The sequence below is a fragment of the Desmodus rotundus genome, chromosome 7, assembly GCF_022682495.2.
Source record: "Desmodus rotundus isolate HL8 chromosome 7, HLdesRot8A.1, whole genome shotgun sequence".
NCBI classification, from domain to species: Eukaryota; Metazoa; Chordata; class Mammalia; order Chiroptera; family Phyllostomidae; genus Desmodus; species Desmodus rotundus.
In genome coordinates, this window is record NC_071393.1 from 19,149,269 (window position 1) to 19,172,760 (window position 23,492).

The 23,492-nt window shown below is 57.2% G+C and overlaps 4 protein-coding genes across 10 annotated transcripts in view; 1 reads left to right on the forward strand and 3 right to left on the reverse strand.

Annotated features, from left to right (window-relative positions):
* SMARCB1 (SWI/SNF related BAF chromatin remodeling complex subunit B1) overlaps positions 1–2,175 on the reverse strand; it is a 31,771-nt gene extending 29,596 nt beyond the window's left edge. The window contains exon 1 of one of the 2 annotated variants that reach the window (XM_024557416.3): positions 1,891–2,175. In XM_024557416.3, coding sequence (XP_024413184.1) covers positions 1,891–1,983 — 93 coding nt within the window. In that variant the 5' untranslated portion in view covers positions 1,984–2,175. The remainder of the gene's footprint in view (positions 1–1,890) is intronic. The other variant, XM_024557415.3, reaches the window with a different exon arrangement.
* A 1,158-nt stretch (positions 2,176–3,333) lies between these two features.
* MMP11 (matrix metallopeptidase 11) lies at positions 3,334–13,812 on the reverse strand. Its single transcript, XM_053928482.2, has 8 exons — positions 13,696–13,812; positions 8,035–8,264; positions 6,986–7,129; positions 6,753–6,886; positions 6,366–6,607; positions 6,030–6,246; positions 5,076–5,333; positions 3,334–4,153 (listed from the first exon to the last, which is right to left on the reverse strand). The coding sequence occupies exons 1-8, from the start codon at positions 13,807–13,809 to the stop codon at positions 4,020–4,022; spliced, it is 1,473 nt and encodes a 490-aa protein (XP_053784457.1). The 5' UTR covers positions 13,810–13,812; the 3' UTR covers positions 3,334–4,019.
* A 2,682-nt stretch (positions 13,813–16,494) lies between these two features.
* CHCHD10 (coiled-coil-helix-coiled-coil-helix domain containing 10) lies at positions 16,495–18,416 on the forward strand. Its single transcript, XM_045192943.2, has 4 exons — positions 16,495–16,645; positions 16,904–17,123; positions 17,948–18,095; positions 18,197–18,416. Exons 1-4 carry the CDS (start codon positions 16,605–16,607, stop codon positions 18,214–18,216), a joined length of 429 nt encoding a protein of 142 aa, XP_045048878.1. The 5' UTR covers positions 16,495–16,604; the 3' UTR covers positions 18,217–18,416.
* Positions 18,391–21,283, reverse strand: C7H22orf15 (chromosome 7 C22orf15 homolog). 6 transcript variants are annotated; one of them, XM_071221904.1, is made up of 6 exons: positions 20,856–21,283; positions 19,898–19,984; positions 19,670–19,807; positions 19,439–19,513; positions 19,202–19,355; positions 18,418–18,492 (listed from the first exon to the last, which is right to left on the reverse strand). In XM_071221904.1, the coding sequence occupies exons 1-5, from the start codon at positions 20,878–20,880 to the stop codon at positions 19,219–19,221; spliced, it is 462 nt and encodes a 153-aa protein (XP_071078005.1). In that variant the 5' UTR covers positions 20,881–21,283; the 3' UTR covers positions 18,418–18,492; positions 19,202–19,218. The 6 variants fall into 6 exon arrangements, with proteins under 6 accessions (XP_045048873.2, XP_071078005.1, XP_045048875.2 ...); XM_045192940.2 differs by having other exon boundaries at positions 19,670–19,984; XM_045192941.3 differs by having other exon boundaries at positions 18,487–18,531; positions 19,670–19,984.
* Between the last annotated feature and the right edge of the window lie 2,209 nt (positions 21,284–23,492).

Consider the following 23,492-nt stretch of genomic DNA (forward strand, 5'->3'; position numbering starts at 1 on the left):
GTGACTTTGACTTGGTAAATAGAGCTGCCTACAGACGGTAGAACAGTGGCACACTCACTACAACTGCAGATGCCGTCCCGAGGCCGCTCCACGGACATGGCATGGCGACGTTGGGTACGACGCTGCGGCCGGCCCACCTCTCTGAACATGGTGCTTGTTTCCCAAGGGAAAGGGGCCTGGGGGCCATCCACCCAATGCTGTCACAGGAACCACAGAATAGGAATAGACAGCATCCTGATCTTGAACCTTCCCAGACCTCCAAAGGTCTGACGATGGGAAGCCAGGCCCCAGAAAGCCAACTGCCTTTCCTTTCTCCCATCTGGGTCCCTACCGACTGGGTCTCAGGACAGTGTTCTCACTCAGCAAGGCTGAAGAGAAGACTGCAGATAACCTTCTATAAACTAAAATGTGTGACGATCTTAGAGGCCGTCTAGTCTAAGCATCTCATATACACAAGAGAAAAGTGACAGAGGCAGGGCAGAGCTGGGACCAGGCCTCCTGACTTTCTTCCCACCCGGCTGCAAGCTTCTTCTCAATTTGCTCCACCTAATCAATGAAAGCTTGCTTTTCAAAAGTACCAGCCACTCAGAGTCAAGGCCAAACTGATTTCTCTTCCTGCCCATTAGATCAGGTAAAGGTTTCTTTAAACAACCTGCCCATTATCACATACTGAAACTCTTCAACTGCCTCTTGAATCACCTACTTAACTGGCTCCAGTTCCTCAACACAGATATCTTTAAAGAGCAGCATTTAGGTGCTAATGTGAAAAATTTATTGCATCCTGCCTTTTGTTTTATAAAATTGGTGGAAAATGGTAACACTAAAGTTCTGATAACACTAAAGTTTAGAACACTAAAACATCGGTGTTCTAATGTGATACAACTAAGACAAGCAGGAATCACAGGGTGTCCTGAAAGCCTCAATGTGACCTCACAAGGCTTAATTCATATTCAATTACAAAGAAAAACAACAAACATTGTAAAAACAGGAATGAAATGCCTGGCGTCTGATACTGAAAACTTCAGCTCTCCAAATGAGCACTTACCTCATTACACGAGACTCTACTGCTTGGTATATGCACACCTGAATTGATAGCTATGATTTTTTTTTTTTAACAAAAAGGAATGTACACTCTCCGGGGACTGCCTTTAGACCACAAAGGCCTAGTTCAAGGTAATCTGGAAAACCTTAATATACTTAGTATAAACTATGACTGAAGGACCAGTTGTGCGGTTTACCTAAAGTCAGCAGTCCAGCTGATTCAACAAAGTGAGGTCACGTCTAGTAAAAAGTAAAGATTTTTAGGATCTTTCCCCTGTCATAGTTCAGTCAGTTTAAGATATCCAAAGTGTGGACTGCTTCTGAATTGCTGATGGATCCCGCTGAGGGACTGGGGGCCTTAGCCACCCAAAGGAAATAGGATGTCCCTCTCCGCCCTAAAGCTATTTCCTCCCTGGTAAACAAAGGTCAGAACACCTCTCTGCCCACTAAGCCCCTCTCCACAGCCTGCCATTGCAGGATTCCAGACACAGCAATGCGGGAGGGGTGCATGTGACATTTCCAACATCTTCCCCCTCCCCGAGTCACAGAGGTAACCAAAACACTCAGTTTCTTTGCGTCTGCCTGGGGTTGTACCAACTTGGCATAAAAAGAGCGGCCCCTCGCGGAGTCCTAGCCTTGACCACCACGAAACGGGAAGGTAAAACCCAGGGTCTCAGAGGTACGAGAAGCTGGGCCGGGGAGGCCACGCCCGCAAGGCTCCGCCCCCACCGCGCGTGCTCGCGGGCCCGCCCGCCGCGATGAATGGAGACGCGCGTTCCCAGCGCACAGACCCGCCCTGAGGCTCTGCGGGGCCGTAGCCTGGAAGGGCGAGGATGCGCTGCGCGGTACCTCAGAGCCGATCATGTAGAACTCGCCGTCGTCCTCCAGCTGGAATTTGACGGGCTTCTGCCCGAAGGTCTTGCTCAGCGCCATCATCATCATTGCGGCGGTGGAGACGAGCGGCAAAGGCCGGGATTCAAAAGATCGGGAGCGCTGAAGCGGCGCCGGGCAGCACTGAGTCGAGGGGAGCCGAAGCCGGGAAGCGAAGGGCGGGCCACGCCTGGCCGGGCGCTCGCGCCACCGCCGCCGGGCACTTCAGCTGCCGCCGCAGTCGACAACCAGGCCGCTCTCAGTACGCATGCGCGGGCGTTGACGCTGACGCGCGCGCTGCCGCCGCCCAAACAAAAGGCTGGAGCGCGTCCCCGTGGGTCTCTTAAAGGAACCTAGACCCATTTCTCTTACAAGCTGCCTCCCAGATCAAGGTACCAAGGAATATTCTCGCAGATGTAAATAGCAACTGAGGCCTTGACTCAGATGGTGCCTTTCCCAGTCTCTCAGCAGAGACTGGAACCCTACCCATTGGAAGAGAAAGGAAGTGAGGCCTGAAGGCTGAGGGAGGCCAAAAGTACCTGTGCCTCAATTTCTCCACCCGGAAAACAGTGCAGCTGGGCAGATAAGAGGGCTCCTAGGAGCCGCTGTCCCTGCAGCTGTGGGAAGGGGCGGAATGACAACACTGAGCGGTGCCGGTGTGGGCAAAGGCTCCCTGACTTGGCAGGATTCCAAGGCCCAGGTGGTATTTTGTTTGGCTGGTGCATCAGATGAGTGTCAGAGGAGAGGGAACCTTCTCCATTCCTGTCTTAACTTTGTGCTTTGTGCCCAACAAGCTGATCCCTTCAGCGAAACTAGACAGCCCTGCCCTGCGCACTTGCAGCTGGCTTTGGGGACTGACATGAATGAAAACATCAAAGCGTCCGTGAAGCCAATTGAGCAATGCAGTATTCAACGACAGCTCACTGCTGACAATCTCACATGGTTCCGTCTAATAATATTGGCAGCTATGATAGATGTCACTATGAAGGAGTTACACGTGGGGCTGGGTGGCCGGCAAGGAGGCACCAAAAAGTTAGGAGGGCTTGGCTGTGTCCTGCCAGTGGTGGGATAGGCGCCGGGGTGTGGTGAGACCAGAGTGGCCACAGGTTGGCGGAGGATGATCTGAAGGGCACCGGAGGACCAGGAAACGAGTTACAAAGCCACTACAGATGTCCAGTGAGGCAAGGTGGAGGAATGGAGCAAGAAGGGCCCTAGACATCACAGGGCCCTGAGTCCCACAGACCATAGGCTTGAGGTAAGGGGGCTGCCACCCCGGCTCCCAGGGCAGAGCAGGTCCCAACCCAGGCCTACCACCTCCCTTTCCCATCTCTTTCCCCATCCTGGCCTCCCAGTCAGAGAAACCCCAGTCAGGCAGGTAGAAAATGACCATAACCGTGTTTAATAACAGTCTTCAGTAAAAAAAAAAAAAAAAAAAAAGGCTTTGTACACACGTTTACACGGCTTTGGAGGGTCTCAGTGCTAGGATGAGGGGGCTAGGGAGGATCCGGCTTATGACAGGATTGAGGTATGTTGGGGCCTCCAGGGCCCTGGGTCTTCAGCTGGAAGCACCCCCCTCCCCAGCTGACTCTGGATCTTGGGGAACAGATCTCCAGGATCACCCACTGGAAGGCAGCCAGTTCCAGCCTCTCCCCAGAACTGACTTCTCAGGAAAGGGCAGAAGGCCATGGGGCCCCAGGTTCCATGTGTTGGGTTCACCCTGCGGGAACCCTGCAGCAGGGACAGCGTGAGGGCTCCAGCTCCCCGTAACCTGCTGAGGTCCTTTCCTGAGGGACAGGCATAGGGAGCGAGGACAGCCAGGTTTGACTGTTACCTGCACAAGTAGGGTAGAGCAGGCCCCAGACGACCCTCACACGTAATACCAAAGCCTCCCTGCCCAGTCTGAGACAGTTGCTGGCAGGTGACCACGACCTGCGTGGCCTTCCCTGCAGTTGTCATGGTGGCAGGACCCCCCTCCCAACTCCCCCACGGAGACACAGGTTCTGTCTGTCCCATGCCTGCTGCCCACAGCCACAAAGATGGCCACAGGTCTCCAGGTGATGTCAGTGGCCTGGCAGGGGTCCGGGGCCCTGAGGGCACCCAAGCCATGGCTAACGGAAGGTGTTGGCAGGTTCTGTACAGCCAAAGAAGTCGGGGCCCACAAGACGGGGAAAGCCCTCCAGGGCTTTCACCTTCACAGGGTCAAACTTCCAGTAGAGGCGGCCGCGTAGGAAATAGGCGTAACCTGAGGAGAGAGGAGAGTCAGGCCTGGACAAGTGGACGCTGCGCCTCACACCTGCTGTCAGGCTGTGCCAGGGGAAGGGCACAGGGAGAGGTCCAGGTGGGCGGGCCTTGGCCACTGCTGAGTTCCTTGAATCCTGCAGGCCCTCCAAGACCTCCTTTCTCTTGGGGGAGCCCTTTAGCCAGCTGAGAGTCTGGCCTGGGCTACCACCCAGCCTGTCAGATGCTGAGTGCCTCAGAGGCCCAATTCCTACCTGTCAGGGAAGCAAGTCGCGCTCCACGCACTGGCCCTCCCTCCACATCACTCTACTCCTGCACCCACCAGCCAGATACATCTGGGCATCTTGAGTCATGCAGGCAACCTAGAGCCCCAGAGTCCAAGGCCACCATAGGACAGCTCTCCAAAAAGGTCCCACTGTGGGAGAGCACAGAAGCGAGGGGGGCGGGGCATGAGAGAGAGCACTGGACTGTGAGTCCCAATCTAGTCCTTGGAGATTGCAGGAGGCAAGGTGGTGCAATGGTTAGGAGCAGGGACTGCCTGGGTGGTGGTCCTAGCTGCCCACTGTCCACCTGGGTGGTCCCACTTAGGGAACCTCATCACCTGAACCTCTGTTTGTTTGCTCTTCTGGAAGCTGGGTTCGTAACAGGTGCTACACCTGAGAATTGCACAGGGCATTTAGGGAACTCAGGTGTCAGTCCTCAGTGTGGAGTGGTTATTAATACCAGCCATGACTAAGGGACCTGGGCAAGTCCTTGCACCTCTCTGGCCCTCGATGTAACCTGCAGTACGGGGGGGCATAGCCCTGCCCTGGTGCGGGGATGGTGCTGGACAAAGCATCCATGATGAAAAGCTGATGCCCAGCCACCACAGGGTGGGAGATGCCGCTACTACACCGCTTCCACCAGCCACCCTGTCCCCAACACACCATCAGCATCCTGGAAGGCGGCGTCGATCTCAGAGGGCACTCCTCGCCAGTCGGTGGCCCGGCGGGGCACTGGGCTGTCCACACGGCGGGTGCTGGGGTAGAAGCGCCAGTAGTCTCCACCTCGGAAGAAGTAGATCTTGTTCTTCTCAGGGCCCCAGACCAAGGCTGCGTGGACTGGGGAGCCCAGCAAGCCCAGCTCGGAGAGGGGTGCAGGTCCTAGAACTGGCTTCTCACCATCGTACACCCAGTACTGAGCCCCTGCAGAGAGGCGAGGCTGCAATGGAGCTGCGCGACTGCCACACTCAGCCATCAGGGACCTACCCAGCTGCCACCACCACAAACGTTCCTAGCTTCAGTTTCATTGTCCCACTTGGTATCCCCAGTCCAGGGGAAGTTGGAGCCAGCAGGAGTAGGCTGGGGTGGTGCAGGCTCTGAGACGTACCATGTGGGAAAGGTTATTCTAAGCAGCAGACAGGCGCCTGGGCCCGGGTTCCTTCCCACAGCATTTGGCTGCTCTTAACTGGCGCTTAACTTTGTCACAGCAGGTCCCGGCTAGACCTTTGTTTATGAATTCTCTGCTACCTGGAATGTTCTAGGCTCTGGTCTCTGCCAGTTGAAAGTTAACAGCACAGGCTCTAGGGTCACTAAACCTAGATCAAATCCTGCTCTGCCTTTTCCAAGCTGTGCCCCCAAGTGAGTCATTTTGCCACCTCTGAGCTGGAGGTCAAGGCGGGGCCCATCCTGCAATGCCTTCTATTCTACTCCCACCTGGAGAGCCTCCGCCTCCGGGGGTCTGCCAAGCTGCGCCCAGAGGAGTGAGTCTTGCTCTCTCCTGGCCCTGAGGATTCAGGGCACCCTCTGTCTGCCCATCACATTTGTCTGTCTGTCCCTCCTTGGCCATGACATTCCTGGCACCTGGAAATCTCCTGAGAGCAACCCCCAACTCCCACTCACCCTGAAAGAACCAGATGTGGCCCTGGGCATCCTCAAAGGCTGCATCCACAGGGCTGGGCAGTCCTTGCCAGTGACGAGAGGCCTGAGCAGGGTAGCCAGGCTGCAGCTGGCCCCCACGAAGCCGCCACACGAAGCCCGCCTTAAAGAAGAAGAGCTCGCCACGGATGGTGGATACTGCATCAAAGGAGACCTTGCAAGCATCTGGTGTGGCTTCCGGCTGGGGTGGGGAAGAAGGGGGGCCAGGGAAGAGCCCACATTGGAGCCACAGAGGCCAGTGAGGTTGAGGAAGCTGGGACAGGGTCTCCCCTCCTGTCTTCCCACCCTCCTGTGCCTCACCTCCACTGGTGCGATCTCGTTGGTGTCCACCCTAGCCTGGGGGCTCATGGCTGGGGGCCTGGAGGTGGGGGCTGGCCAGGGCCGGCCATATAGGTGCTGGATGCCCCTGCGGTCATCTGGGCTGAGGCTCAGCGGGTAGCGGAAGGTGTAGAAAGGGGACATAAGGGCCTTAGCAGCCGTTGTGTGCTGTAACCCGAGCACATGTCCAAATTCGTGGGCTGCCACCTGCAGGAGGTCTGTGCCTGGAAAAGGGAAATAGTCCAGCAATCCCCGAGCCTCCTGCAGCAAGATACCCTAGCTCCAGAACCCAGCTCAGGGATCTTGGCAAGTTCCCATTCTCTATGATCTTCAGTTGCCCCGTCTGGAAAATGGGTCCCCAGCCCATACCCTGGTTGTCCCCAATAGTCCAGGTCTCATCATAGTCGAAGTGGACATCCCCTTCTCGGTGGGTCTTCGGGAAGAATGCATGAGCCAGGATGCCCCCAGGTCCATCAAATGGCAGGTTGTCCCCATGCCAGTACCTGTGGATGGGTGGGTGGGTGGGTGGGTGGTTGGGGGCAGGGTCAGCAGCTGCCGACAGCTGGGGCTGTTCCCAGAGGGGGTCCAGGCCACTGGTTCACCTGGTGAAGTCGATCATGATGTCAGCGTGGCCCTCATGCACCTCAGTAAAGGTGAGTGGTGTCACATCACTCCACACCTGGAGGGCCTCTGCCACTGTCTGCCGCACCTGCTCGCGCACCAGCTGCCATGGGAACCGAAGGATTCTGGGGGGAGAAGCAGGGTCCTGGGCTTTACTCAGTGCGGGGCCGCCCCTGAGGGCTATGGGGCCAGGAGTTGCCCCTGGATGCTCTGTGGGGGTGCATGTATGCAGGGCACAGGCCAGATGAGCCTCAGGTGCGATGCGCTGACCCCTCTGCCACATGGGCACATTTTTGTGTGGGTTTGTGTCCTCAGGCGCACACAGGTGTCTGCATCCAGTGGCAAGAACACAGGACCAGGAGTCCAAGACCTGCCTTATAGACCAGACTGTGCTGCTCACTGTGGGGAGACTGTGACCCTTTAACCTGCCTGTCAGTTCCCAGTTCCCCCAGGACATTTCTGAGGGCCCCTGCAGTCTCAGCTCCAATGCTATGTGACTCTACGTCACATGTGACCTGGTAGGTGACCTTCTTTCCAAGCCAAGTCCCCGCCTGCATGATGTGCAAGTTTCAGCTTGGCACCACTCTAGGGAGCTCAGGTCACCTGAGCTATTACCTGTCCCCTCACCACTGCTTCCCACCTGCATGGGAGCTGGATTATGACGCCAAACCCCGACAATGTCATGATTAATGCCTAGCTCCTCAAGGTTGTGGCTGCCTCACTCACCATGGAGTCCCAGGACCTGGCCCTTAGCAGGTCCCCAGAGAGGCTGCCTGTGTGACACAAAGCTGTGTCCCAGGATGTCTATGGGGAGACCAGGCATGGGCTGACAGAGGCACTCTGCCAGGGGAGGGCCAGGGGGTGTCTATGAATGCATGTAAGTTGGGGTTCGGCAGTGTTGGTCCAGGGATGGCTCAGGGGTAAGTGGACACCAGGTCTGTTAACCACAGAGATCTCACCCTGGCGTGTGTCCTGAGAAGCAGGTGTGAGGGTGGCAGCTCTGGAGTCTGCTCGTGGCCGAGGGCCCTACCTGTAGGTGAGGTCGGTCTTCTCCCAGCGCCCACCCGACAGCACGAACCGCTTTTGTCGGTTGCGGGCACTCAACCCATCAGGCGGGTCAGGTACGCCACAGCGGGGAGGTCTAGGGCCCCCTGCAGGCCGAGGAGCCTCCTGTGCAGCAGGGGCAGGTGCCAGGCTGCTCGGAGAAGCTTCATGCCAGGGCTGTGGTCCCCTCCTCGCCAGGTGGCGGTGGTGGGTGTCCTGGGCAGGAGAGACGATGGGGAGGCCTGGTCAGGCAGCTGGTCCTCAGGGCCCACGGTTAGAGGTACACGGGCCGTCAGCATGCCCGTGCTCAACCCCCGCCCGCTGGGTCGCTGGGCAAGCTGAGGGCCAGGGAAGGCGTGCGCACTGTCCCACTGCAGGACCTTTGGCATGAGCTGACCGGTTTCCCAATGACTTGCTCCACGGCCTCCTACTGCCTGCCACTGCCTCCCAGAAGGGCCCACCCAGGGCTGCCTGTCACCGACTCTGGCCTTTTGGGCTGGTGACGTCTGAGAGGGGGCACAGCGACTGTACTCTCCACACACACCCAGGAGTGGACTCCACAAAGCTGCCGAGGAAAGGCCAGGCAGCGCCTCCTTCTCCCCCCACTGCTCCCCGACCCCCAGCAAATGCCTTCCACCTCCCTTTCTTCCCGAGTCCCCTCCCTTCCTCTTCCAGCTCCCAAGTCACAGAAGCTACTTCTGCCCAGGACACCCACCTCAGACACGGAGGGACTGCAGTGCTGCCTCGATTTGCTTATCTGACAAATGGGGGTAATACCTCCCCATAGTGTTGACCTGAGGATGAGCCAAGGCAATCATTTAAAGCACTTGGCATGGGGCCGGGTACCCAGTAAGGGCACCTGATACTGAGGTCTGATTTTTGGGGGCAGTTTTGCTCATACCTTACCCCCTAGGGCTGGGCACCCGGCAGAGCTAGATGTGGTCTGCCTGCCCCCTCCGTGCCTGAGTGAGTGAGTGTGTGTGTGTATGTGTGTGTGTGTAAGGGAGCAGACAGTTACCAGCACCCAGCCCCACCCAGCCCTGCCCTGCCAGAGCTCCAGATGATTCTGACCCGGAGCTCCCACCCTCTAAAAGTCCCAAGGTGGAGGTCACAATTCTGATGCATGGAAAAAGCAGAAGCCCAAGAGGTTGGGAGACCCTGCGAAGTCATCAGGCAAGGGCATGGCAGGGCCAGCTGAGGACTCTGATGACCCAGGCCACGGCGAAGGCCCCTGCTTAGGACACTGTGCAAAGCCAGAGGAGAGGCATGGAGAGGTGCTGTTTGCTGAGACGCTCAGCGCCTGCCTCCCCACAGCCATATTTGGGGTGAGAGCTGGGCCACCCAGGCCCCACCCTCAGCCTGACCTCAGCCTCAGCCTCTGGCAGCTCTCCCAAGCCCCAGGTCTCTGGTCAGTGTCCCAGCTCCCCTCCCCCAAGGCCCAGATTATGAAGCCACTAAGAACTCAACCCCCCAGAGCCACCCAGACTCAGCCCCCAAGAATACCCCACTATGAAGCGGTATTCTGAATACCTGGAGGTTCTGAATCCCAAGGGGGCTATGGAGCTACTTGGGGTGTGGGCCCCTGAGTCAGTTTTCCCTCAGTTTGAGCTTCTTATCAAATGGTTGGTTACCTGGCTGAGTCCAGCCTCGCTGGGTTGTGGGTTCCAGCCGATGCTGGGCTTACTGCTATTATTAAGTACTTGTCACGCTTGCAGTTCACCCGTTTCCAGGCCAGGACCCTGCCAACAGCTCCACACATGTGCTCTTAGCCCCTAACGGGACCCCTCACCACCTCCACCTGCATCATCCCTTTCTCAGATGAGGAAGTGGAGCCCAAAGAAGTTGGAGCCATTTGCCCGAGCAACAGCTGGCATGTGGCAGGCTCTCTGTGCTCACAGCCCACCCTGCCTGCTACCTCTGCTCTGCTTTCTGGGCTGGAGTCACCCTCTCCTGAGAAGGGACCCAGGTCACCTCACCTTGGTGAAGAAGAGAAGCAATGGGAAGTTATTAAGCACCTGCTACTTCCCAGGCACCTCGAAGATGGCTCACTGAACCTTGCCCCTCCTCCCACAAGGTGGGGATGATGCATTTGCCAGATCTCACACTGAGGATGTGGATCCCAGGTCTGTGTGACTAGACATGAGAGCCTACCCGTTCCCTCCCCACACTGCCCCTCCTGACCTCCAGGAGACAGTTTTCTTCCCCAAGCCTGGCAGGGGTACAAGGACCCTCCCTGGGAAAGGCAGGGCCATTTTTTTCCCCTGGGAGACCCAAACAGCCCAGAGCCCAGCCTGCCAGCTCTGTTTATGCCCATGGGTAGAAATCCCTCCTCTCCTCTGCCTCCAGTGAAGCCTAGAGCAGCCAGCCACAGACAGAGGGTGGCTAATGGGCATATACACCATCCTTTCCTCTCCTGTCCCTACAAGGCACCCCCAGAGCCCTGGACCAGGACTCACTCAGAGCAGCAGAAAGAGCTACAGACTGAGGTTCAGAAGGCCCAGTTCTATGCCATGGCACCCCCGGGGCAGAGGACCCTGGGCAAATTACTGTTCTCTCTTAGCCTTGGTTTCCCCACCTATCAAATGGGGATAATGCCATGGCAAAGGGCTAAATGCCCTCCTTCTGTGATGCCTGCTGCAGCATCTGGCACAGAGCCTGCTCCCTGGCCCTGCTCCTTGCTGCTGTGAGCCTGCCCATCCCACACCTGGGAATCTGCTCCCACCACCCACCAGGCATCCCACTCCCCAAATGTCTCCAGACTTTAAATCATAAACCAGGAGTTGCAGCCAGAAGGTGGCTTGCAAACCCAGAAAAGAAGAGCGAATCATGCAGGCTCTCCTGCAAGCAAAGGCCTCTTACTCCCTGTCTGTGTCACCTTCACTGGTCTTGGAGGGAGAGTGAGCAGAAGGCAATAGAATGGAGGTCTCCAGCCAGCGGGATCTTTTAGGGGAAGCTCATCATTTAATGGCTCTTGGCTCCTGTTTCCACATTACTGGGATGGGACACATGGTCCCTGACCCACTGACCTTCCACACTTCATCTTTCTGAGTGCTTTCTGGCCTGGGACCAGACGGCCTAGCTGCAAGGCCTGGCACAAGGCAGCTTGCTGATTCCTAAAATGGGTGTGCTGGTCCTCCCAAGGCTGCCAGGATTCAGTGAGGTGGGTGGTGGGCACAGACCACACCTGACCTCATCGACAGCCCTGGGGGTCAGGGAGCAGGCATTTCCCAGAGTCCACAAAGGTCAAGGACTTTACCCAGGGTCATACAGCAAGTGGGGCAAGAGCTGGTCCTAGGCCCAGGGCTCATGCTTCCCCACCCAGAGCTCTCCTTGCACCCCCTTGGCTCTTGGCCTATCTCCAAAACCCATGCTGCTAAGAAGTGTTTCTTCTACTGGTGCATGCCCTGCTCCTGGGCCAGCGTCCTCCCTTGGCCAGCCCTGTGTGGTGGCCGTCCACTTGCCCTGTCCTCCTCTGGCAGGCACCTAACCACAGCCTCAAACATCCTCGAGGAATTTCTCGGCTGACTCAATCTCTTGGCTGAGCTAGAGGCTCAAGGTCAGCCTCTGGGACAACTTCCAATCAAGAAAATGGGAGGCATCCGGTAGAGGGGAAATAAAGGAGGACCCCAGCCTAGGGGACTGCTGGGTTAAGCCAGACTAGCTGTGCCCCTCTCTGGGCCTCAGTTTGCTGTTGGTCTAATAGAGTTAATTAATCATAGCTATGTCTTCTGCTGTCAGCAGGAGGTAACCCTGACAGGAAGGTACTTTGTTAGGCTGTACAGAAGACAGGGGAGCATCATCACGTCATTCTATTTAGCATCAAGCCCCTCTGAAGCTCAGAGAGGTCAAGCAACCTGGCCAAGTCACACAGCCAGTCAGTAGGCAAGTCCATCTTCTCCTGACGTTGTGACCAAATCTTTCCCTTCCCTCCCCTAGCCTGCTGGTCCCAGGGGCTGTGGGGCTTTCAACAATCCTGAAAGCTGCTGAATTGGGATAGATAAATATTTACAGAGCTTTCCTGGTCCTGCCAACAGCAGCCTGCGCATAAACACATCAGAGGCAACCCCGAATGCTCTCTGCGTATCTGCAGTGACAGGCAGCATCCCAGCTCAGACCTGGCCCCAACTGACCCCGCCTACACATGCGTCAAAGTGGCAGCTACAGGTGACAGAATGTCTCCAGTGTGCCTGGCTGTACCTCTCCTCGAATTACCTCATTTAATCCTCAATGCCCAGCAGTGGGCACTGTTGTCTCCCACCCACTCCTGACGAGACTGAGGGGTGAGGCTCTAAAGGCACAGGAAGGCTCACTTAGGGCCGCGTGGTTCAAACCCAATCGCTCCCATTCCTGAACCCGTGGGTTCAACTGCTACCCAAGGTGATATCCGACTGCCCCCAAATCTAGCGAGCAGGGGAAGGGGCTGGGGAAGAGGAAACGCTTCCAGACTGAGCTGCCTCCCCCTTCTCCTCCCCCATCCTATTTCTTCGTGCTTCCATAGCCAAAAAGGGCAAGGCTGGCCAGAGCAGACCCTGGGTGGCTGGATAGAGGGGCCCGGCCCGGTCAGACCTCCCTCCTCACCAGAACAGTCCCACACGCTTGCCTATCATACCCCGCAATGGTCCCATCCCTTCCTGAGCTGTCTGATGCCTCAGCTGCTAGTAGCGATGGGGTGGGCTCCCAGGGGCCTGTAGGCCTGCAGTTGCCCAGCCTCTGACTCTAGGCCCTGCCTGGCTACCCCTGTGACTGGCCCCTCAAAATCCCAGCTCGAGGGGAGCGTGCAGCTTTCTGGGCACACGCAGGCTGTCACACACAGGCTGTCGTGCACACCCCATGGCCGGTTCTCTTACACTCTGCTGCCCTCTCACGTGGACTCTGCTCTTCCAGTGGATCACACATTCTTCTCCCTTCCCTTGCTCTCCCACCCCCTTGCTCTCTGAGGTTCTCAACTTTCCGCCCTTGGCTCCCCTTCTTCTCACTTTCTCACAGTGTCTGTCTGTCTGTCTGTCTCTCTCTCTCTCTCTCACTCTCTCTCGCTCACACATACACACATGCGCGCATGCTCATGCCGTCCTGGCTCCAAGCCTCCCAAACTTGCCACCTGCAGGTGCCTAGGTGGTGGCGCCCCCTCCAGGCTCAGACACCATCTCCCCCAGAGCACCTGCTGCCCTCCCCAGCTCTCCCCCAATCCTCCAGCCCACTACACAGTTGGAGGTGTGATCACACACCTGGAGGCTGACACCAGCCTGAGACCGGCTCTGCTTTGTCCCTACAATAAATAGAGGGCCCTGTAACCCTCTATTTATTGCAGGAATACCTGTAACCATTCCCTCTGCTACCTCCCCCAGCACACTCCAGTATCTGTGGCTGGGGCACGGAGGAGCGGGTCCCCACGCTGCAAGGGGGCGTGTGTCTAGCGCCGAGCTGCGTCTCACCAGACTGGGGGATCCCCATGCAGGCTTCACTTGCACGCGTCCAGAGACGGGAGGCTCACTCTCTACCACGCCCACAGGGATCCAGAAGGCGTTTTGGGGAACGGGTGGCACCAGGACACCCCAACGCCCCCATGGGTCCAGCTCCGCCTCTGGGCCCAGCCCGCGTGCCCAGCGCCCCCTGGGCGAAGAGCGGCCGGCCGGCAACAGGCACCTACCGACGGCCGCGGGGCCCGGGCTAACAGCGGCGGTGGCAAGGGCAGCAGCAGCAGCAGCAACGGGTGCAGGAGAGCGCGCAGAGCCGCGCCGCGGAGCCCAGTGGCCCCAGCCATCCGCCCCAGGGCTGCTGGGCCTGCTGGGCCGCGCCGGCACTCGGCCCCTTATAGCCTCCGGCCCGCCCCCGGCCCGCCCCCGCCCCGCCCCTCGCGCCTTTTGTTCTAAACTCTCCCCGCTGCAACTGCGGGAGCCAGGATGGGGGAGGTGGACAGGGAGCCGCTGGCCGGTTAAGGGGCCTGGGGCCCGGAGACCCCGTCCTAACTAGGGGCAGGCTGAGGTCTGGTGCTGAGTGACCCTGGCCAGCTGGTACCGCTCCGGGCCTCAGTTTCCCAAATGTGCAGTGGGGAGTCTCAGAAAAATAAGGTTTCAATCCTCCTGGTCCCTACCCCCAACTTTGGAAGGGACAGCCCCAGCTGCTCGCCCTGGTCTCTGACATCCTGTGAGCCTATGACAGGTGGTTGTACCCATAAGCAAGTTTCCTTACTCCTCAGAACCTTGCTGATCCATCTTGAAGGCTGCACTGTATTCCCTGTGAGAAAAGGGGTATTAAAATGTGTGCCGGGGAAACTGAGTCACAGGGAGGCAACTGGCCTCCCCCTCCTCCCACCCCAGCTTGGAACAGAACTGTGACAATGTATGGATGGGGAAACCAAGGCTCCAAGAGGGAGAGAGACCAGAACAGGCTTCTCCATACCAGCAGGCAAAGGAGTGTGATGAGCTGGAGGAAGGGTTCGGTCAGAGGATATGGGGCCCTGGGGGCCCAGGCTGTCCCTTCATCAGGGACTAACAGGCTCCACGAGCTTCCTGAGACCTAAAGGAGGTGGTTTCCGCATGCTGGAAGGAGTGCTCCAGTCTCATACACTCCCTGTGATGACCAGGGGCCTATCATCTCCCCAGGCAATCTGCTCCCTCATGGGCAACAGTGCTGAGCCAAAAAGCAGACAGTAGCTCTTGTCCTGGTGGGCAGGGTCCTGCGTGTTACTAGGTGAGGCTGTGAACACCCAGCCTAGGCCTGGGGTTTGGGGGAAAGAAAGGACCATCGTCCCAGCCCCGGGAGCCTTCACAGCTTCTCCAGGAAGGCTCCACAGAGACACCTAGAGGGCGAGGAGATGGCAACAACAGCCGTGATTTTTCCTACCTAAATCTGCTAGCAATTTTTTCTTTAAAGTGACTCACTTTTAAAAGTTGAAATGCTTACTTCAGCCTCATTCTTAGCAATATGGGCCCAGAAATCATGGACTTGATGAGCTAATTATATATTTTTCTCATATACAGGAAGATACATAATGATTTCAATAAAAATGTTTATTAAGTGGTCTTGAGTGCCTCCGGGGCTGCATGGCTGAACTTTGGAGAACCTGCAGTAACAGCCACCTGCAGTGCAGACCCAGGGCGGCAAGCCATGATTCAGCAAGGTCGGCTGGTCACTGAGGGCTTCCTGTAGGAGGAGGACCCCGATAAGCCTAGAAGGATGGGCCAACCTGGCAAATGAGAACAGGTGGGCAGGAACTATAAAGGAGTAGAGGTTGGACCAGGCCTGGCATGTCTGTGAGGAGAAAATGCCCCACCCTTGACATGCGTACCTCACCTTGAAGTGCGTGGTCAGCCCCACCTGAGAGAGGAGAAAACTGAGGCCCAGGCCCCCAGGCAGGGGTCAAGGGAGGACCCTCCTTCACAGGCAGAGTCAGAGGTAAGTACATAGTAGTGCACATGTGACCTGGAAGCGCTGTGCACACACATAAGCGAGTATACGCCCCCGCCCCCATGGCTTTGTTATGGGTGATTTCATCTTCTCCACGATTCTTGTGCTACCAGGCCTCAGTTTCCCTTCCCATGGCACAATGGAGAGTATGGAGGGGGGAAGTAAAGAAGTCAGCCCCCCATCCGGCTAATGATATGACCACTTCGAAGTCACTCAAAAAAGACTATAAAACCTGGAACTCCTGAAGGGCTGGGAAGCATCCTAAATCCCTTCCTCCCTCCCCTCGGCCTGGAACCAAGGTGGTGAAATCGAGAGGGTACCGGATTCAAACACGTTACAGGTGCCTCAGGGCACTCCGAACACAGACTTTAGGATGGGCACGCTGCTTGAATGTCGTGTAAACTCTGTCAGTGTATGGCGCTGCGTTCGCGGAACAGGGGCGTCAGGCGGGGTGGAGGGCCACGCGGGGGGCCTCATCGCGCCCTGGGTGCTGCCCAAGGCTGCCGGTGCCTGCAGCGCATTTTTCCAGGGAGTCGAAGAGGAGTTCCGGACGCCCCCTGGCGGGGATTCTGGACACCGGTCCCGCCAGGCCTTCCCTGGGGCACCTCATCCCGGCTCTAGTCCCCTCTCCCCTGAGACACCGACCACACGCAGTAGTCCTCAAACCCTATCTCATAGGAAAGGAAGGAGCACAGCCCGGCCTGGCGCCTCGTGCCCCCTCCCAGGGGGGCCTCGACCGGTTGCCTCCAGTGTCCTCTGACCTGGAGCACAGGACGACACTCTCTGATCTCCGCGGTGGTCTTTGAAGGCTCACGCCGGTCGCCCCTGCGCAAACTCTCGGCGCTCTGCGACATTGGGTCATATCCCCAGGGCCCACATAGCTCGGGCCAAGCGCAGGAAGGAAGGTCGCAGAGTCACATTTCCAGCTGAAACGCTCGCCGAGACAAGGGGATGCTGGAAGAGTAAGTTCCGGCGACCCGCGGGAGTAAAGTGCTGCAGCAGGTCAGACCCTCCCCTGGGGGCGTGTCCCCGAGGCTCCGCCCCTTGCGCCGGCAAGTGACAAAGGTGTGCCGCCTCCGTCCCAGAGACTCAATCTCCGCCACCGTTTCGGTCTCGGACTCAGCTCAACCGAACCCCGCCGCCGCGACCATGCCCCGGGGGAGCCGCAGCGTGTCCGCCCGGCCAGCCAGGTATGAGCGGGACAGGGGCCCCGTGGGGAGAGCGCTCGGGAAGCGCGGGTACTCCCCCAAGGGCATAATAGCGTGACCTTGGCGACTACTGCGCCATCTTAGCGGGAGTAAGGGGGAGGGGAGGGAAAATCACAACCTCGTGTCTAAGACTGTGGTCGCCCACACTACAGGAGGAGGAAAGGGGGCGCTTCCAGGGACTGCCGGCCCCTCGGGCCTGGGGTCCGGCCTGGATTAACCCTGCGATTTCCCACCCCACAGCCGCACTGCCGCACCTTCTGCCCACCCTCCGGCTCACCCACCGCCCTCGGCTGCCGCGCCGGCCCCCGCCCCGTCGGGCCAGCCGGGTCTGATGGCGCAGATGGCGTCCACGGCCGCTGGGGTGGCCGTGGGCTCCGCGGTGGGACACGTCGTGGGCAGCGCCCTAACTGGAGCCTTCAGCGGGGGGAGCTCAGAGCCTGCCCAGCCTGCCACTCAGCAGGTGAGCAACTGGGCTGCAGAGAAACTGAGGCCCACTTCTCTGAAGGTCGCGGAGTACAGCTGTAATGTCCACCGAGTTGTGTCCGGGCATTTCCTGAGCTGCCTCAGGCCCAGGACCTTGCCCAACCAGGCAGAGTCCTATTTCTCAGGCTGTTGCCCTTGTATCACTCCCAGGCAGGCTATCCCAGGCCCTCCCCTGAGGCCAAGGTCCCTAGACTCTCAGGGACAGATGCCAACCAGCCCTTTAGAGATGGGGAAACCCAGGCCCGTAGGGGTCAGAGATTGGCCCAAGGTCACCTAACCCTAGTAGAGTGGAGGGGTGTTGAAGCTCCTGAGTCTCCTGTTTCCCTCCTCCCACGTCATGCATTGTAGTCGCTGGGCCTAAGGACAAAGGGTAGCTGGTGACTGGCCTCTCCTCCACTGGGCACCCCACCAGTCCTGAGCCAAACACGGACTTAGTGGCAGGGTCAGGGGTCATGAGGATCAGTATGGCTCAGCCAGGAAGTTGCTGGAACTTGTGGGGGTGGGGCTCATATTCCAAGAGTGCTAGCAGAGCACTCACTGGGCTTTTCTAGATTCTTCTCCCACCCCTCCCACCTGCCCAACATGCCCATTAGAAGGCAGCAGGGAGATGCTGTCTCTCATCAGCTGGGTGGCATTAAGAGGGCTGTGGGCTCACCCTGTTTAACAGATGGAGCTGAGTCTGCTGGTCCTGGGTCACTCAGCCTGCCTGGGACCCTTGGGGTTCCCCTGGGCTGGGGTCGTGGGAAGGGGTAGGTGGCTCCTCCAGCTTGAGTTGACTTTGCTGCCTCCTGCCCACCCTAGGTCCCGGCCCGCGCTGCCCCCCAGCCTCTGCAACTGGGGCCCTGCGCCTATGAGATCAAGCAGTTCCTGGACTGCTCCACCGCTCAGAGTGACCTGACCCTGTGCGAGGGCTTCAGCGAGGCCCTGAAGCAATGCAAATACAACCACGGTGAGCAAGTTGCCCCCCACCCAGGCAGGGGCTGGGAGGGGCAGCCCCTCTTCCTTTCCCTGCGGGCTGACCACCAGCCTGTGCCACCCCTTCCTTCACAGGTCTGAGCTCCCTGCCCTGAAGAGACCGGGGCACACTGGTGCAGATTGGAGCAGATTCAGTAGCCAATTCTGCACTCACCTCCGCCCCTTCACCGACAGCCAGACTATAAACGCCAGAATGTACCTATGAAGCTGGGATTGGGAGTAAAGAGAGGGTTTCTCACCCCACAGGTGACCTGAGACACAAATGTGCAATTAAAAGAGTTTATTTTAGACCGGAGCCTGCTGTGTGCCCTCTCACTGGCCTGTCTGCCGAGAGCACGGTGGTTGAAGAGGTGGTAGGGATGATTCACCTCCTGGGTGGGGAGGGAGGAGCCCTGTTGTAATTCCACAGCCTTGGGCAGTCAAAGCAGATGGCGAGGCATTAGCAGGTGACTTCAAGGGCATCTGACTCTGGGAGCTGGAATCCTAGTTGTCTCTCTTCTCAGGGATGCATGCCTCCTCCACCTTTCTTGTCTCTGCCTTTCGATCCCCTTCTCTGCACCCACATCATATGGGCCCCTGGTGTCCTCACATCCTGTGTGTGACTTTGCCCTTCTTGCTGATACAACTCATTATCAAGATTCCATAAGAGGAATGCTGCTTGGCCGCTGTCCGTTTGGGCCTGATCACACAAGGCAGAGGTCATGGCCAACCTCCTTGGATCCGAGTCCAGCTTGGTCACTAGACTGTGCTGTGCCCAGTCACAAGGCCCCCACCATCACGTGTGCTGTGCTGTGGCCTTCATGGAATTGATTTAGCAGCTCTGCATCGAGCACCTACTGAATGCCAGGCCCTATGCCACATCATCTCCTGGGCACTGAGGATATTCTTGCCCTTGGGCCCTTAGACTGCAGCGGCTTGGGGGGCACCTATCTCTGAGTACAGCATGTTCCATCTTTCATGTATGTGTGCATGCATCATGGGGGCCTCCCACCTCTCTCAATACACGGGTGTCTGTCTCCTGGGAAAGGATCCCATTTCTGGGTGTGAATGTCCCCCCAGGTACCCATGTCTCCTCCTTACCTGGCTCCTGGCCCCAACTAGCGGGTCCTGGACAGCAGGGAGCCCAGCCTTTGGGGCCTTGAAGAAGAGCTTTGCTCCTGGTGGCCACGCCGAGTGCCAGTACGTCTCCGTCTGTTGCCCATTGGGGGTAGGCCCGACAGCCTGCACAGCTCCTCTGGAAGGCCCAGGAAGCCCTGCCTGTCAGGGCTGGGGAGAAGATGCTTCCTTCCCACCCCAGGGCTCTACCATGATACTCACCTGCCAGCTCTGGACACCAGTCTTCCAGGTTTTCCAGTAGGGACTCATAGCGAGTGGGGGCCCCACCCTCCCCATCTGTGGAGGGAGAAAGAAAGGCTCCTGACTGGCCCCTGCTTCTCACTGTAGGCCTCTGTGCTGGCTGAGGCTGGGGTCAGGACAGGGCATTGGGTAAAAGGGTCAGGGCTAGGTTCTGGCCAAAGTGGTGGCCAACAAGTATTGGGCCCCACTTACTAATGATCTGCACGAGGACATAGGTCCTGCGCTCCTGTAGCAGGGCGCTGCCTGTGCAGGGGGCCTGGGAAGCCCCCTCCTCCAAGTCTTTGCTCAGGATCACCAGGTGCCCATCCTCACCCAGGAGGGCGATGGTTGCTGGGAGGGCAGGGAGGAAGGCAGGGCAGGGCTGGTACCCGTCCCTGCAGCCCCGGGCCCCCACCCCATCACCCCTCCTTGCTCCCTCACCGTCTGGAAGCACCCGCCCCCTCTGCCTTAGGTGGGCAGTGAGAGTTGCCAGGCTGCACCCGGGGTTCACCAGCTCCCAGCAGCCAGCTGTGGGAAAGGAGCAGAGGTGAGTGAATGAGCCTCTCTATTTCCCCCCAGTCTGGGACCATATGCCTCCCCCATTTCTCTCTCCTTTTTTTTTTTTAACTTAAGTGATTTGTTTTATTGAGGTACAATGTACGTAACATAAAATCCACTATTTTAACCAAAGTGCATAATTCAGTGGCATTTAGTGCGTTCACAGAGTTGTACAGCCATCACCTCTATTTCTAAAATATTTTCGTCACCCCCCAAAAGTAAACAACGTACCCACTAAGCAGTTGACTTGTTTCTTTTCTTTTTTTTCCAATTACAGTTTACATTCAATATTATTTTGTATTAGTTTCAGGTGTACAGCATAGTGGTTGTCCCATCTCTTAACCAGAGCAGGGAGTAGGGCTGTGGGACCTACTGTGCCCCCTCATCACCTATCTCCCCAGATGTCAGTGATGGGTGCACAGCTCACACCTCCCACACTGGACAGCCTCCTGCCCCAGCCCCTTGCCCACAACGGAGCCCCTCCCACTGGAGGCTCTGGAATTGCAACTGTGGCCGGAGATCAGATACCCGAGACACCCTGGGTGTTGAGGATCACTGGCTGAATCAGTAGCCGAGAGATCGTGCAGTTTAAAAGCACCTTCCATGGGAGCAGCATGGCGGATGCTCTGGGAGAGGGGCCTGTCTGAGTTTCCTGGTACCCAGCCAGGGTCTTCCCTTCCAGGGACTCACTCCAGGCACTAGTTCTGCTTCCTCACAGAGCTCCTTCCCCAAAGCCCCAATCCCCTTCCCCACACTGCCTCCACCTTCTCCACAGGGCAGTGGGAAGCAAGCTGAGTGTGCCATTCCCAACCCACCTGCTGGGACAGGGGGCCTTACTTACCTCCAAACATCACTGTGATAAACATGGCTGCAGGGGAGAGAAAACAGATGTGGGGGCTTTGGTACCCCAACTTCTGACTAAGGAAGGACCTGGGGCTGAGATCTATTCAGGGTTTGGGCCCTGCAGGGAAATATATGTGTGGGGGGTGGATCAGTGGGTGACGGGTCGGTGATGGGTGGGTGGGCCCAGGCTGAAGTCCCTACTTGGCCTCCTCTTCCTCCTGCTGGCTGGGTCAGAGTAGCAGGAGGAGACAGGCCCTCCCAGCTTCCGAGCTGGTCTCCATGGTAGTGGGAGCTGCCAAGACGTCCAGGCAGGAAATGCCTTCCCCTCAGTATCCTGGTAACGGGATCTGAGGCAAGGCCATAGTGGGGCCTGGAGCCTCGGTTTCCAGGGCCATCCAGAGGCTACACTCTCCCACCAGTAGAGACGGAGCGCCCAGACTGAAAGCGGGGGAGGTTCCCGGGGGCGGTAGCTCACCACTGTGAGCTGGTAGCTGGCCAGGGGCCCTGGCCAGCATGGGGTCCCCTCTAACCTTACAGGCTCCCCACCAAATCAAGGCACCACTCTCTGCCCTGTGCTCCTGTTCTTTCCTCTGCCTCTGCCTGCCTCCTCGTTCCCAGCCTCCCTTGTTTTCTTCTGTTCTTGTTCGTTTTTTTTTTTTAAGTTTGAGGTAAAATTGATATACAGTAAAATTTACCCTTTTTAGTATTTTGAGTTGTGACCAATCTCATATAACTGCCACCACAGTTGGGATACAGAACATTTCCCTCACTTCCCAAAATTTCCTCATGCCCCTTTGTAGTCGACTCCAGCCCCTGGCAAGCACCGCCTTTTCCAGAATGTGCTATAAAGGGACTCATACGGTACGTACGGGACCTTTTGAGTCTTGTCTCTTTCACATAGCATGATGCATTTGAGATTCACTCAGGTTGTCTTGCGTGTAGATAGTTTGTTCCATATGTGTACATAGTTACATATGTAGTTACACTTAGAGTTACACATATATATAACCGCATATATATATATATACATAGTTTGTTCCTTTTTATCTTTGGGGGAGTCCCATTGTCTGGGTGCACCACGATTTGTTGATCCACTCACCTGCTGTTTTGGGTTGTTTTCAGTTTTTGGCAATTGTAATAAAGCCAGTGTAGACATTCACCTACAGGTTTTTCTGTGACTCGGTGTTTTCATTTCTCTAGGATAAATACCATGGGAGGAATTCCTGGGTCATATGATGAGACTATGTTTAATGTCACAGGAAATTGCCAGTGTTTTCCAGCACGGCCGCACCGTTTTTCCTTGTCCCTCTTTTGTCTGGCTGTGGCTCAACCTCCCAGATTCACGGCTGTCCCTCTCACCACCTCTCTCTCTCTTCCGCCTGTCTCGCCATCTTTCCCTGTCTCGTATTTGTCTGTCTGTCCTGCCCTCTTGTCCTCCTTTCCTTCCTCTCTGCCTCTCCCTCGTTCTTTCTCTGTGTTCTCACATTGTTTCTCTGCCTCTCCACCTGTGCCCCACCTTTCTTTGACTTCTCTGTCTCCCTCTTCCTCTCATTTTGTCACTCTGCCTTTCCTTCTCCCTTATCACCTCTTCTCTCCAGTTCTGTCTCCTGCCCCCTCTCCACGAGCCCCACCAGCCAGGGTGCCCAACCTTTGTCAGCTCCCTTTTCCTCAAGTGCTCACAATCAGTGCTGTGGAAACAGGCAGGGTTTCCCAAACTCATTCCGGGGACATCACTGTATCCGGGGACCTGAGTTCTGCAGAACCCAGCTCAGGGGTGGCTACAGCCAGGTTCTGAAGGAATGGCCACGCTGGGCCCTGGACCCTCAGCTCCGACAACCATCACACTGTGGTCAGAGAGCTTTGCTGTCAGTGCAGTGGAGGGGTCTTTTATCTTGAGGGGTGTGGAGATGCTGGGTTGTCGGGAATGCACTGGGACCCATGTTGGGACCCGTGTTTATAACGAACCGCCAAAGGAGCTCTCAGGCTGCGAGGTAATGAGAGTGCACTGTTTCGGTTAGTTTTATAATATTGTTATTTGGGTCTGGTAAGGCTGGCAGACCAGTAGATGATTGCCATGGAGAAGACAGTTTGTTACAGTCCCCAAGAGGAGGGGGCACACGGCGTCCCCGGGGAGGGGGTCCCATGGGGAAGCACTGGGATCATCAGGAGGTACAGGGATAGGGGGAAACTGGGGGCCAGAGCCTTTATTGGAGTTTCAGAGGGAAGGAACAGGCTCAGGAGTAATTTCAGAAGGTTCTGGGGCATAGGGGCTATTTCTGATCAGCTGGTACCTGGGTGGCTAGGGCAGGAGGATAGAGAGCCCAATAAAGGAGGTAGGGGGGAGTGTGGGCTCAGGATTGCTTGGTTTGCATTTGGAAAGTACCTCTGGGAGCTGGCTAACTCTGGGCAGGTCAGCCCTCTAAGGTCAGCGAGGCCCCAGATGTCAAAGCATCAGAATACAGAAAAAAAAAAAGCATGGTTAATACAAGCGCTGGGCCTGGGGTCGGGGGAGGGCACACAGTCCTGCCCTTGCATTTTCACAACGCTTGAGCTAGCACTATGCTTACCTTCATTTTCCAGATGAGGAGACTGAATCCAAGCCAGTCAGCTCCCCTCCATCTGGCAAATTAAGGAA

Coding starts and splice junctions, on each gene's coding strand:
- MMP11 (XM_053928482.2), bottom strand. CDS start 13,809: ATGGCTGGGGCCACTGGGCTCCGCGGCGCGGCTCTGCGCGCTCTCCTG. Junction 7,130..8,034: donor AAGACCGACCTCACCTACAG/GTAGGGCCCTCG, acceptor TTCTCCCCCCAG/AATCCTTCGGTTCCCATGGC. Junction 6,247..6,365: donor ACGAGATCGCACCAGTGGAG/GTGAGGCACAGG, acceptor TCCCCACCCCAG/CCGGAAGCCACACCAGATGC.
- CHCHD10 (XM_045192943.2), top strand. CDS start 16,605: ATGCCCCGGGGGAGCCGCAGCGTGTCCGCCCGGCCAGCCAG. Junction 16,646..16,903: donor GTGTCCGCCCGGCCAGCCAG/GTATGAGCGGGA, acceptor CCCACCCCACAG/CCGCACTGCCGCACCTTCTG. Junction 18,096..18,196: donor GCAATGCAAATACAACCACG/GTGAGCAAGTTG, acceptor CTTCCTTCACAG/GTCTGAGCTCCCTGCCCTGA.
- C7H22orf15 (XM_045192938.3), bottom strand. CDS start 20,880: ATGTTTATCACAGTGATGTTTGGAG. Junction 19,985..20,855: donor TATCACAGTGATGTTTGGAG/GTAAGTAAGGCC, acceptor CCTTTCCCACAG/CTGGCTGCTGGGAGCTGGTG. Junction 18,493..19,201: donor TAGTTGGGGCCAGGAGCCAG/GTAAGGAGGAGA, acceptor CTCCCCACCCAG/GAGGTGAATCATCCCTACCA.